The sequence below is a fragment of the Vigna unguiculata genome, chromosome 3 (genome assembly GCF_004118075.2).
Source record: "Vigna unguiculata cultivar IT97K-499-35 chromosome 3, ASM411807v1, whole genome shotgun sequence".
Classification (NCBI taxonomy): Eukaryota; Viridiplantae; Streptophyta; class Magnoliopsida; order Fabales; family Fabaceae; genus Vigna; species Vigna unguiculata.
The window spans coordinates 51899230-51914187 of NC_040281.1; the positions used below are offsets into that span (position 1 = coordinate 51899230).

General features: G+C 34.7%; 1 protein-coding gene across 1 annotated transcript; it reads right to left on the reverse strand.

Moving 5' to 3' along the window:
* Positions 1 to 4800: 4800 nt before the first annotated feature.
* Positions 4801 to 10521, reverse strand: LOC114179067. The gene is made up of 6 exons (XM_028065272.1): positions 10120 to 10521; positions 9927 to 10040; positions 7252 to 7332; positions 6396 to 6568; positions 6093 to 6189; positions 4801 to 5106 (listed from the first exon to the last, which is right to left on the reverse strand). The coding sequence occupies exons 1-6, from the start codon at positions 10336 to 10338 to the stop codon at positions 4993 to 4995; spliced, it is 798 nt and encodes a 265-aa protein (XP_027921073.1). The 5' UTR covers positions 10339 to 10521; the 3' UTR covers positions 4801 to 4992.
* Between the last annotated feature and the right edge of the window lie 4437 nt (positions 10522 to 14958).

A 14958-nucleotide genomic window follows, 5' to 3' on the forward strand; every position in this document is an offset into this window, starting at 1 on the left:
CCTCGGGTGGGGTCCTCCACATGTGTAACACTGCACTCGACCCTGCTGAGAAGGAAGACCCCTAGACCCTTGAGACTGATGGTGTGGTCTATCATATGGTCTCCTCCGCTCCTCATGTCTAGGCCTGGACCCAGATGGTCCACCGATCCTCTGAGGCGGCTGTGGCTGCGGTGGGCGCTGACCTTCCACCTCACGCTTCATCTTCTCCATCACTCTGGCCTTCTCTACCAGAGCAGCAAAGTCCTTGATGGACAAAGGAGCTACCATCAAGCGGATATCTCCCCTGAGGCCGTTCTTAAACTTACGACATCTCCACTCCTCATCCAGTGGCAGTGTATAGAAGCGGATGAGATGCTTGAACCTCTCAGCGTACTCAGTCACGGTCTTCCCTCCCTGGGTCAACTGGAGGAATTCCACCTCCTTGGCGTACCGGATGCTGTTAGGAAACTACTCTGATAGGAATCTCTCCCTGAAAATCTCCCATGACACGGGCTCATCCCTCTCCTCCAGGATGGATCTGGTGCTGCTCCATCAATGCTCCGCCTCTCCCGTGAGCATGTACACAGAGAACGCCAACCTGTTCTCTACAGGGCACATCTTCGCATCATAGATGCGCTCCAGGTCCTTCAGCCATTGGTCTGCGGCGTCAGGACTAGTCCTCCCGTCAAACTTCGCCAGGTGGTGCTTCAAGAAATCCTCTAGACTCCACTCCCTAACTGCAGGTCGTGGTTCAGGACCGAACACAAGGGCAGCCGCCCTGTTCTCCTCCAACTGGCGGAGGGCCTCCATGTGCTGCCGATGAGCATCCTCAGCAGCTACTCTTGCAGCCTCCATCTGCTGCATCACAGCCTGCTGCTGCTCCAGCGACGCCGCCTGTCGCTGCATGGATGCCTCATGCTGCTGCATCATCGCAGCACTCTGCTGCGTCATCGCTGCTACCATCGCCTCTATGGCTCTGGCGATATCTGGTGCGTCCCCTTGGGATGATTGAGAAGCTCGACAAGGAGGTGCCATAGTCCACTGGCACACAGAAAATCACTTGGTTAGACTTGATAAAGGCAAGAATTTTAACGGAATACTCAGAGACACACAGAAAAAGCTAAGCGGACAACCCAAGTCCACAGACCTAAGGAATGATCGTTCTGATACCATAAATGTAACGTCCCGTTTAATTTATAAACGCAATTAAAGGAAATGCCACACATAAGATAGTATAACCACGCAGTCCTGGGATTTCCAACATCACCCCTACAAAACTAGGCACACCACGATGCCAACAAAAGCAGAAAACTGTTCAACTAGAAGTTTACAATCTAATAACCATGAGTACAAGGGGCCATAGCCCTAAAGAAACATGACAGAAAGAAGTATAAGGTACAACCCAGATGGCTAGGTAGCGGAATCGTCGTTCCCTTGTTGACCATGAGAACCTCGCCCATCTGCTCCCATCAACCAAGTTGATGATCATCGCAAGGAAGAACAGCCACATACAACACAACCATGCAACAAAACGGGTAAGCTAGAGCCAACACATATTCATCATACAGTTAAATATATATTCACCATCTCATATCCATATAACACCCGAACATGTTATGACTCTTCATTCAATACACTACGACTCGACTCGACTCATCCGAATACGTATAACTTAGTCGAATTCAGCGGATGCTTGCACTTGTGGTGGATACCTCTGCTCGAACCTGAGCTGCTCATCCACGAGTTATGTGTTACAAATGTTACGATGAATCAAATCTCCCTCACCACAAGGTTAGCCCTTAATGAATTTCAAGCCTCCTACTACTCTCACCACAGGAGTCAGTCCGCTCTAAGTGAGACTAACTGCCCCTCAGAGTGTCAGGATACAGTCCTTACCTTGAATCCTTACTTAGTTATATAGATGGGGCACCACCATGGACACCCACTAACAGGGGCCATGGGATTACGTCCCGACCACTGAAGCGTAGCCCCGGAGGTCTCACCTAGAGACCCCAAGGAATTACACGCTGACACGAACCAACATTCATAAAACATCATTAGGAGAACATCAAAAGCATGTTTATAATTCCATACCCATCCATGAGATTTATTCCTCGTATGCATCACATTTTGAATCCATACCACTGATCATCACCATCCCATGAGTCTAGGGTCTCATCTCATATCAATACCATGTTCCTTTAATTTCAAACCACACATTCATTTCACATGCTAAGTCTCATACCAACCCATCATCCACAATTCATGAATCATGCCGAAATATACTTCATGCTCCATTATATACAGATCACTCATCATACAATCATACTCAACCAAAACAGATCATTCAGGGACCAATAGACATTCAAACACAGCACAGTCTCGCCCAGCAGCTCGCTCAGGCTGAGGGGTCTCGCTCAAGCGAGCCACCCCCTCTGCCTAGGCGAGGGCACAAGAACTAGAGCGTGGGCAATGCGGGATCTCGCTTAGGCGAGATCCCTCTCGCCTGGGCGAGTTGCCTGCTCGCTCAAAAGCCACAGCAGCTCGCCTGGGCAACCATTCGTGGAGAAAAAGGCTTAGGCGAGCCTCTGTTAATCTCGCCTAGGCGAGAATAGCTCGCTTGGGCGAGTTTATCAGTGTCCGCCACTGTTTTCACCTGCAACAGACGTAAATACGTACCACAAGCAACAATCCCACCGTATCATACATCCATATCGACAGGTAAACACAAAAGAGAATCACCAAGCACACAAAACAACATACTCGCACCAAACAAACAAAGGATTCTAGCTTCCCCGTACCTAGAATAGCTAGCAAGCGACCTAACACTCCCTCGACACCGAACGCACGAGCACAACAGCTCAAGAAGAGAATGGAAGAACTGAAAGGATAGAGAAACAAGAGCACGATATGGGTTACTTGGAAGCCCTAACGGGAAGAAACGAAAAGGAACAATGGAGACGAGAATGGCTAGCATAGTACTTACATGGAGTAGGAAACGACCTCGAACTAGCTCGAAGACGGCAGAATCCTAACCCTAGTAGAGCGTCACGTGAGAGCAAGGGGATGACGGCTGGTTCTTTTCTGAGAGTGAATGAAATGAGAAATTAGGACAACACTAAGGGTTCTTATATCATGGGCCAGCCTTTAGGCCCACTGTTGCAGGGCAGCCCACTAACTTTAGGGCAGAAATAAAAATGGGGCCTTACAAATATTAGACTTATGCAATAGAGAATAAATGATATATTATTAATGTTCAAATAGAATCATATAATATTTGATTGATTGATATATGATGTTTTGGATTGAAGTAAGATAGGCATGTATATGACATGGTGTGATGATTTAAGATTTTATAAGACTATGATGTTTGAGTTATGGTGTAAAATGTGGTGAATGTAGTAACTTTCAAGAGTGAGTACTATACTAATGTAATATTAGATGGTGCATTGAGAAGTGAATTCACTTCTCAATATACACAGCACACCCATAAGATGCATGAATTTAGGGTTCAACTAATCATAAATATTAAATTATGAATAATTCTTAGATTTTTTTTTTACACATATTGTTTTAATAAGTAATTCTTTTAAGTTCGGGTTCGAATGAAAAAATTTAAATATTTTATATGAACCAAGCATACAAATTGATTAAATACATTTTGTTTTAGTTATTGCATAAGAACTTTGCTCTGAGCAAAACAATAATAATTTAAGGTAGTTCTTTTGCCGTTCCCCATTAACTTATATATTGCACCAAAATGGTATTATTAAAAATTAAAGTGTTACATTGGTTTGGCTGTTATGAAAAATTGGTTTTTCGACCCAACTTAATTCCCAAAATGCAAACAAGAACAACATTAATAACGAGTTTAACTAAAGAGAAAAAAAAATTCTAAATTACACAATGTGTGTAGTGTTTTAATGTGTCTCAGACAAGCTCGCTATGAATTTACCCAATAAGCTCATATGTCAACAAAATTCTCTTAGCTAAAGCAAAAGGAAAAAGGAAAAGGTTCCAGCATAAAGTTAAGGTAAAAACTCATCTCCTAATTTTTCCTTTTATTAATGCTAGTGTAAGTTAAGACTCCCTCTCTCTTTTCTTTCGTTTTGTTTTTCACTATTGCTTTAAACTCAAGAAAAAAAAAAGGGAAAAAAACGCAACTCAAACCTCATCTATGTATATCCATTACTAATCTCTCCAGCCGACAAATTGATGGTTTTTTCGGCCGAAACATTGAGTGAATTGATCAAACATGTTTTGCATGTTCATACATTTATCTTTTTAGATTTTTTTCCCCTGGTCCAAATCCCTATGTAGCGGGAGTTGGCACGTTAAATAAGTAAGAACCTCACAATCGTTTATTGTTTTTTCTTCATTATTTCAGCAAAGAATATACTTTCTCCCTTTTTTTACTAGCAATCTGAAAAGTGTAACAAAATTCATTGTTTACTTTAATTCTTGCTTCTTCTGTCAAAGTAAAGTTTTCTGATTTCATCTCATAAAAACTTGTTCGTTTAACTTTGGAAAAAAGAGGAACCTAATTCACTTAAATAATTCAGTAAAAAGAATCCCATGAATAATTGGGTCTCGTTGGGTCAGCTTCTAAGTTACGGGATTTTTTTTTCATGCATCATCGACTTTATCTAAATCTACCATTTATCAAGTTTAAAAATTATCTTTAATCGAAGTACACATAATTGTTTTTCAAATTTTAAATTCCTACTGTCGATAGAAATTTAGTTTTCGGAATTAAATTTTCAAGAGCATATTAATTATTCCGACATTAAACTTATGAAAATATATTTAGAAAAACTGTAATTAGATTCGAAGTATGACACTGATTTCTTGAGTTTTCTGCACATCAATTCAATAAAATACAAATATATGCTGATAATTTTATTCGTAACCATCGAATATTTTGCATTTAGTAAAGCAAATAGACTGCTTGAAGACCGGCGATGAGAATGATAAATATTTACATGTTGCAGAAGGTGATGCTGTAGTTCAGTTTCAAATATTACAACCTTCGTCATCTCCAAGAAGAGAGAGAGAAAACGGGGCAATGGCCACATTGAATGATCGTGAGCCTACTCTTTCGACATGGATCATTTCATAGTCACCTTCCTGCATTATGATACAAAACCCTGGTTTTATGTGCGATGTGATGATGACGCATCTGGAAATCCTCCAAAGTGGAAATGCATCTCGAATAAAACAAGCAAATGCAAACAATAAATCTAAATCATTTAGAGCTTAAATTACATTTTTCCACCGATTTCCATTCTGATGAAGAAACTACCAGTGTTGCATGCTAAAATCATGATACCAACTCAATCTATATTAATGTTAAAAGTATTCTTTGAAACTTTTAAAAATAGGATGCATCCATGAACCAATCACCCTGACTGAAGCATGTCAAAACAATGCTTCTAATTTTGCTTTATTTTTTCCCATGGAAAGATAGTTGATTATGCAACTAATGACAGTTGCTAGGTTTGAAAACATGGCAGCGTTGCATCCACTCAAACTTAGTGCCATGTATGTTTATAGAAACCCAGTTCTGGCCTGTTTAGTGCAATATATATTTGATTGAAACAAATCAATCTTGAGAGAATACGTAAATAAAAGGAATGAGGATATCAGGTGTTTTTCTCCTTCTCATTATAATTTTGGTCTTTCTGTCTTTTTTTCGTTAAATATTTAACAAGTTTAGAACGTGACAACATTCAATTGGCTTGTTGTCAACCCTTGACACATTTTATGTATCTTGATTATACTCTTGATCTTTCTGAAATTGCAACCATGAATGATCACAGCGAAACCAAAAGTATAAATACGCACATCACCACGTTAACATTTAGTGTAACATCTAAAATATCTGTTAAATATTTAATAAAAGATTGACGGAAAGACCAAGATTGTAGGAATCCACTATCAAGAAAATCCAATTTAGGCCATGGGAAACGGAAGACCAAAATTGCACAATTGTAATACATGTGGATCAAAACTATTGTACTGTATTTGAATTTGATTGCATAATACCTAAAGTATTGAAATATCTCATGCTTCTGATTATCCCAGGAAATTGCAACAACAAAAGTAAATCTTACCATTCTCCCATTTGGTGTGCTCAGTGGGCAGGCTGAAGAGTATTCAAAACTATTCCCAGGAAGTATTAACGGCTGTTCACCAACAACTCCAATTCCCCTGTCATGTGGAAAATAAAGTACAGAAGTTATTTTGAATTTATATCCCCTTAAGTTTCAACAACAACGTTCTTTTTTTATTAAGTGGGTTACCAGTATCGAAGTAACTGTGTTTTGCCAAGAACTATGTGCCACATGAGTTTAAAGTAAAAAAACAAAACTTTGGAAGAATAACAACATAGGAAAAGAGAAGAGTGATTAACTCACCAGACATTTTCCGTCTTCCCATTAGCATCAGTTATAATCCAATGCCTTCTAAGAAGTTGAACAGGGTGGTCTGAGTTATTGGTAATTCTTATTCTATATGCGAAGAAGTATAACCCCTTTGAAGGCTGACTTCTGCCCTCTATATATACACTCCTAACTTGAACCCTAATTCCCTGAATAAATCACAATTAATGTTAATAATTTCAATTAATTTTGGTGTGTAAAGTATTCTGTTTCTCATGAATTCAGCAATAGCATTTTTTTTCCTTCAAGACTTTGAAGGAAAATAAATAGTTTTTTTACTGAACATTGCTAATGCTAACTAAATTAGAAGATGTACCATATTACAAAAAGCCACGACAACAGGAATAGTAAAAGGTCTGATAGAAATCTAGGGTTTTATTTTACAACAAAGAATACAGAATCTTCTCCATTTACAGCACTGCAGAGTCCTGCACCTTCTTGTGTCCAAACGCCCTAATTTCCTTTCAAATGATAAGATAAGTCCCTCTCTCAAAGTCTTCTTTTTTTATATTTATTTATAGGAAACTTGCCTAATTTCTTCTAACTATCTCAGCCCACTAACCTTACTGACTAACTTTCTCACTAACAGACACCTAACTGGTATTATGAAACTTATGGAGAAATCATCAAATACAAATTATTCCAACAGAGATACTCAACATTTCCATTTCTGAACACATGGTATATAACTAATTATTCTACCAATACAATCAACTTAAAAGATTGCTTAAAAAAGGGAAGTTGCTTTACTAGTTAATCGTATTTCTAATTTAACTAGAGAATAAAGACCTGTTTAGGAGACAAAAGTATGTAATTGAAATAGGGATCATACCAAAGTTGTAGCATCACTGCAGCATTTTAAAAGAGAGTGTGGGGCAATTTTTTTTAGCTCATCACGATAACTAGCGGCATCCTGGAAAGACAGAGGAAAAGGTGTCCAAGTGTAAAACTAACAAATACACATAAAAGTACAAGTCACGTTTTGTAAAGTCAAGGTGAAAGATGCGAGGAGAGCTGATCTGATAGAGGATTAGAAAGAAAATGAATGTAGACATATGAAAGTTGAGATATGTACATATCACGCCATTTAATGGTGGAACTGAATATTGAAAGAAACAGTGTTTATTGAATTTTCGAAAACTGGGTTACAGACCAACAATATAATAATTTGAAACCAATTGGAAAAGAATGTACACTTTCACGTTATTTTGACTATGATTACGATTTTCTCTTTCAAACATTAGTGGAATTTTACGATATTCATTTATGTACATCAAATGAAATAATATTTACATCTTAAATGATAAAAAAAAATAGTTTAAAATTGTGTTCCAAAATTATAATCGAGCCAAAAGACAACATAAACGTTAGAGTTCCACATTATGTAAAAAGAGACAAATTGAATTACATATAAAGTGAGAAAAACACAAACTTATTTGTCTTTAAATTTTTGGGTTGTTGTATCTTAATGGAAGACAGTTGTCTGATCCTTCGTCAAGAAAACTTTCGATATAAAGACTCGTCTAAGCCAGTCACCAACATTAATCTAACTTTATGACAATGAGTTTATGGGTCTTCTACCTTATATGGTGCCCAACTTGCTCATATCTATCCAATGTTGGATTTAAACCCACACTTGGATTCTCAACCGTAAGAAGCTCAAAGACCTTTGTAATCTTTATCAGTTTGCTCTCATTGAATGAGAACCTGGTGCACTTGTTGCAAATTACGGATTACAGTATGATAACTTAAAACCTTAACTGCAGGCCCCAACTCGTTCGTGGTAAGAGGTAAAATAACATATGGTTGAGAGGATGTTTGTTTAAACTTCTTCAGTAAGTAAATGTGAAACCAGGATAAATCCTGGCAGTATCAAGTAGGTGGAGATTATAAACTACAGATCCTATGTGTGCCGAAATTGGGAATGGATCAAAGTAGCACACGCGTGGCGTCACACCACTGAATGCTATGTATATGGTTGAAGCTTTAACAGTGCAAAATCACCCACCTCTAATTGCATTTGTCCCCTTTTATCTGCCTACTGTTTCATATAATTCTGAGCCTTTATTAAATTATCTTTCAATTGCTGTAACAATTCATCTCTAACATGCAGAATCTCCTGGACAACAATAAGATCCTTGGAATGAGCTTCATAGTGCACACAGAGGGTGGATCTCTACCATATAAAGCTTTAAAAGGAAACAAACCAAGCCTATGATGCATAGAAGAATTATACCAAAATTGAGTCCAAGGTAACATTGAATACCAAGCCTTTGGATTATAATAGACAAAACATCATAGATACATTTCTGAGGTTTTATTCAAAGCTTCTGTTTATCCATTCATTTGTGGATTATAAGAAGAACTCATAGCTGGAGTGGTACTTTGTGCTTTAAAGAGGTGTTGTAAAAAGAACTAAAAAAAACTCTTATCACATTCTGAAACCATGGATTTAGGAAACCATAGAGTCCAACTATGCTAGTAACAAAAGATTCAACCACTATTTTTCTAGTAAAGTCTGCCTTTAAAGGAATGAAGTTCCCAAATGTAGACAGCCTATCTACTGCTACCATGATGGTGGAATACCAGTGAGAATGAGGCAAATGTGTCCATAACAATGTCTTCCCACACATGTAGATGAATGGGCAAAGTTCTAATAACCCCAAAGGTAAAGCATGATCTACCTTAGCTTATAGACAAATGGAGCATCCACCCACACACTGTCTTATGTCAGGTTGGATTTTGGCCAACAAAATTGAAAACAAATGCAGTAGTTTTGGTAACACCAGCGTGATCTCCCACTTTAGGGAAATGAAATTCAAATAAGATTTGCTTATTCAACTCTTCATTACACATAAGCACAATCCTGCCTCACCAAAATAATACTCCATTCTATGTTGTATGATTTCCCAGGTGTTTCTCTTCGTTGGACTACCGAATAAATTGTATGAGTTGATGGCTAATCCTATTGATCGGTTTGTGGGTTGTAGGTTTGTAGATCCCTTTATTGAAAATATTCCAGGTAAGGAAAAAGGCATTGTGTCAAGTTGGAGTTTTGTATTTTGTAGTTAAGTTATCTATAAGTGAAAAAGATTCATACCCTTATTATCTTAAGATTTTGGACTAAAGGTGGTGTCAAGTCTTTTGTATTGTTGCTCATGGTGCACTAATGAAAATCAACGTAATGTTTCTCTCCCAAACACCATAAGGAGATGGAGGGTGATGATTCTATGCTAGCCTACTACTATGGAAGAGACTCGGACTTAAGAAGTTTTCACATTTAAGATAAGGAATTTAAGGGAGTTCTTGTGTGAGAGGAGAATTAACCTAACTTTTGAATTAACCTAACTTTTGATTCTTACACTCCAAATGCTCTAATAATTTGACATGAGAGTGTGTCCAGATTATTTGGTGAGACTGGTGTGAAATTTACCTAATAATAATAGAGAGTGTACTAGAAAAAATCAAGATAGATCCCGCACAAAATTCAAATAATAGGTTAGACACCTGGAATCTCTCTTCCGCAATTGCTTCCTTCAATAGTCTCCTCAGACGCAACACAGGCTCCTCGTCCTCAAACAACTTCAACGAATCTCGAATTCTGGCAGCTTCCTTGTAATCCTGAAGAAAAGAAACAAAAAAAGCCATGTTCATCTCCGATTTAGAAAACAAGACAGCAACTAAACTAAACTAAACTAACCTCAGATTTAGCAGCTACTTGCAACTGTTGCTTGAGAAGAGCGTAGGTTTGGGTCCGAGAAAGAAAGGAGCTAGTGCTACTGCCACCACTGTCTCCCTCCGAAGCACAAGCTACGACCACACTTCTACATCTTCTTCTCACTCTCGCCTCCGAACCCAGCAACAGTAAATTCCCTGCACTACTACTCCTCAGACTCACACTTAACGATAACGATTGCATTTTTCGATCGATGCTATTGCTTCCGATTCTGCCCCAAACCAATCCTAATATTCTTCTTCTTATTATTATTACTCCTCTACTATCTAAAATCACACTCCAATCATCCTACCATACTACGCCTCCCTGGTATCTACTGCAACACAAGCGCCTCTTCCGCGGCAAAAGTTAAATTACAATGTACTTTCCAAATTAGCCATTCAATTTATATTTATTATCATAAGAAAATTGTCTCCTTTACTGTTACTTTGGGAAAAATGTATTTGCTATTTCACACAATAATTTTTTTAGTTCTTTGTAAAATTATTATCAGTCCTTCGATAAAATTTGTCGAAATTAATTTTAAAAAAGTTTGTAATTCATTTTTGTCTATTTGCTAATACTGTAAATTCATGGTAAAAATAGATATGTATTTTTGACTTGTCAGAAATTATCTTTTATTTATCTTTATAATTTTTTAATAAATACCTAATGTTGATGAGAAAAGCGTTAGATGTGTGCATGAGGGTGTTATAGAAATTGTAGCATGTTGTAAAGTATTATTCCCTAGCGAGTTATTATTGATTGGGTTGGATATTCTGAAATCTGAAGACTCTGAACCCCTATCCAAATTTCCCACGAATGGACAAGAAAAACACATGTGTCGCAAATAGTTATCATGAGATATTTTGTGGTGGGTTTTTGAGGGAGTGGAATAAAAAATTTGCATGTTTCTTATTCTCGATCTTCTCTAATGTAATCTTATATTAGTTGCAAGTGGACACGTGTTATCAACCATATTTGGAATTGAGTATCAACTTATTAAGTTAACCCTTTGAATTTTATAAATAAAAACTATGTCATTTTTTGTTAAAGATGGAGTCAAATTAACTTTTTAATGAAAATACTATTAATAAACTGGATAAATATTTTATCGTGGGACTCATTTTAGAAAAATAATTCGTCAAAAGTTTTGAAATAAAGGGACCTCTTACACTCTTACAGATCCATGTAACAGATTCTCCTTTTTTTTCTTATCAGTACTATTTGTTAATTTTGACCATTTTTGTTCATTTATATGCATGATTACTTTCCTCCTTTGATTAAATAACCTAAAAAACCATCTTAGTTTTTATTCTTCCTTTTTTTTCTTTTTTTTTTACGTTTTTAGGTTTTATGCATGTGAGAATAGATAATAAAATATTAGTAGTACAGTGAAACGAATCATCTTTCGAGGCCACGTGTAGGAAGAGAGACGGCTAATGGGAAAGATTTCCAAAAGAAAAAAAGAAAGAAAATCCTATGAAAGAATGTTTATAAATTACTTTCTAAACTATTCATTTTAATTTGCGAAAATTTAACTATTCTTTTAAAAAAGAAATCGTTATAGAGAAGACTTTCAAAAATAAAAATGTTACGATAAAAGGAATGGAAGAAGATTAACATATTAATGAAGGTTAAATAAATAAAAAGCATAAAGAGAGAGAGAGAGGGTGCAGAAAGAAAAATACAAAAATTGTGATAGGAGTAGCTAAAACCAGGGGCTTTTTCATATATCTCCAAGAATTTCTCCTGCACCCCAGGCTATTCATTAATTACATTAAAATTCATACCAACATAGTAAGTGACAGTTAATTAAAAATTGGATCTGGTTAATCAGATTAAAGATAATTAATATATATTAAATTTTAGAAAATTTATAATTAAATATAATATTAAATGAATATTAATCTTAACATCATAAATGTAATTTTATTTTAAGAAATACCGATAAAAAATAAGTTTACTTTTGTTCAAGAATTATTGGTTTTATTAATTTTTTTGAATATTTGTAAAGAAAAATAAATATTACTGTTTCTCATCAGAAAAAAAAACAAAAAAAAGTAATAATAAAGATTACGTTTAAAAAAATTATAAATATTTATTTTCATAAATCCAATTTACGAATTTGTTGGTGTTCTTCAGAGAAGGGATGTAACTTCTAATATATTTTAATATTAATTATTATTAATTGTTGTATTGAAATTATAAAAATAATGAGTGGATTACAATAATGGAACACAATTTTATTATATTTAATAAATTTTAACTAATAGTAGAGTGTGTTTATAAAGTTTATTAATAATATGTATTTTAAAGAAAATAATGTGGGACTTCATTTAAATCATAAATATCATATATATTCTTAATTTGGATCGAACTAATAATTTATAAAGGAATATGGATAGGAATTAGAATTAGTAATCTTTCATATATCTAAACATTAATTCAATAAGTTGTTATGTAAGAGTGAGCATGAAACTTATTCATATTTAACTTAATCATTTGGTTAGGTTTAGGTCAAAAATTTCAAGTCGGTTTCACTTGAATTTTTTTTTTCAGTTGTTCTTCAATTTTTTAAAATAATAATAATAATAACAATAACAATGTTTTTCGTCTATAATAATAATAACAATAAAATCATACCATATAACAATAACAATCAAAATAAGTCACGTGTCCGTTTATTATTTTTTAATTTTTTTTAATTTTATGTTCTATCTTTTAATTTTAAGAATATGTATATGAGCTTTAACCTGACTTGATTATAAGATATGTTTTTATAAATACGGATACGAGAGTTTAATATGAGTGAATAATAAATGTTTTAAGTTATAATTGTACACACCCAAATATACAACCACATAAAGACACAAATATACATAGAGACAAAGAAAACACATATATACACATACACATAGACACCAACAAACATACACGTACATACAAACAATAAATTCAAATACACACAAACATAAATTAACACACACCCAAGTAAGAAATGCTTAGATAAATGAACTTTAAGCCTAACTCAATCCCACAAAATCGGCTTGTAAGGTGAGATTTGTATCCACTTATACACTTTGAAATCACCTTAGTCAATGTGGGACTTCTAACACAACCATTTCCATAGGTCTTAGCACGTTGCAGGCTAGTATTTCAATCCTGAATTGCGTTATTTTTCCAATTTTAAAGTTATAATAGAAGTTAAAATTGTTCTACTTCAATGTATACTACAGATGATGTCTAACTCATAGTAACAACACTTCATTGATTTTCAATTGGAGTGTTGTCAAGACATAAGAAAAATTGTTTGACAAATGCTACTAAGGCGATGGGGAAAAAGACTCCAGTAACTTTGTGGGAATCTTATGGAGATTAGCTCCCAAAACTTCAAAGATTTGCTATTCACGTAATTACAAGTTTGACATGTAGTTATTTTGAATGATGTTTTTTTATGTTATGGCGAATTCCAAATTAGCTTAGAAGAAGGAAGGTAAGAGAATGTCACCTGAGGAGTTTAATCTTGATGGCATTTCATGATGATAAATGGATTCTGGAAATGTTGAAGGAGGAGGAGAGAATGAAAATATAGATTTAAATGATGCTCCCAAATTAAATGGAGATGAGGTTAAACTCGAAGTGGTGGTGAAGAAGATGATGTTCTTGCTATCCCATTCTTTTTTCAAGGAAGAGAGGAGATAGATCTAATGAAGATATTTTTATATTTTTTTAATTTGAATTATTTATATTAGATGAATTAAGTTTAATGAAGTATCGAGAAAATGATGAATTTATAAAGTTTGATTAAATATTGACAATGGATTAATTTTATTGGTATGGATGTATGTTTGGTGATATATATTATGTTTGTATAAGAAGTAGAATCTACAATATGTATTACGATCCCATGATTTACAATTATATGAATCATTCGCAAGATAATCTCAAATTTAACGAACCAGTATGTTATATGATGAGATGAAATTAATATCTGATAGTCTTGGTTTGAACTACATGCTTATTTATTTATTTTTTTAATCATATTTCTTTACCTTTTTCATGCTTGTAAGTTGTTTTTCTTTGAGAATTTAAGTAATTATAGTTAGTGATAGTGAATTCTAGATAATCACAATAATTATTGTCTTGATGATCGATTTCATGTGGGTTTATTTTTAAATATTTGGTTGTGTGTAATATTGTTCAACCTTTAAGTTGAGGTGGATTTAAAGAATTTGAATCTCATTATAACAAATATATTTTGAATTGGAACGGGGAGAAAATGTTGTGCTTTGAAAATAATTAATTTTGGTTCAATTATGTGAAATTGTTGAGTTGTTAGCACATTTCACCCAAACTCTTAATTGGTTTCAATTAAAACTCAAACACTGATATTGCGATAAAGTCTCTCTTAAAAAAACATATGAGTGGTTTCTTAAGATGGTTCTTAAAACTGAAATCCTAATTAGTAAGTTTAGCAGAAGTCCTAACCATCATCTTTGATATGAATTGCTCATATATGTGATTAGTTATGGATGAAATAAGAGAAAATGATAAGAATTATTTATCTGGTAAGAGTTTGTTTACTAAGTCATGAGTTATATCTCCAAAAAGCCTAATCCAAAGTAGAAAAACCAAATAAATTTTCTCTCATTCTAAAAAATGCCTACTTAAATGACACATATTTTCTGGTAGTTTGATGCATGATTTAAAGTATTTCAAATATTTTTGTTATGATTAGGTAAATATAAATGTTATAAATGTGTTCTTAGTATTAATACTTAAATCAAATATATTTTTACCTAAAATAAAGTAAAGATTGTA

What these genes read in the sequence shown, in the direction of transcription:
- LOC114179067 (XM_028065272.1), bottom strand. Translation starts at nt 10,338, where the DNA reads ATGCAATCGTTATCGTTAAGTGTGAGTCTGAGGAGTAGTAGTGCAGGG. An exon ending in TTGCGGAAGAGAGATTCCAG is followed by an intron (nt 7,333 to 9,926) that starts GTGTCTAACCTA and finishes CTGTCTTTCCAG; the next exon opens with GATGCCGCTAGTTATCGTGA. An exon ending in GCAGTGATGCTACAACTTTG is followed by an intron (nt 6,569 to 7,251) that starts GTATGATCCCTA and finishes TGATTTATTCAG; the next exon opens with GGAATTAGGGTTCAAGTTAG.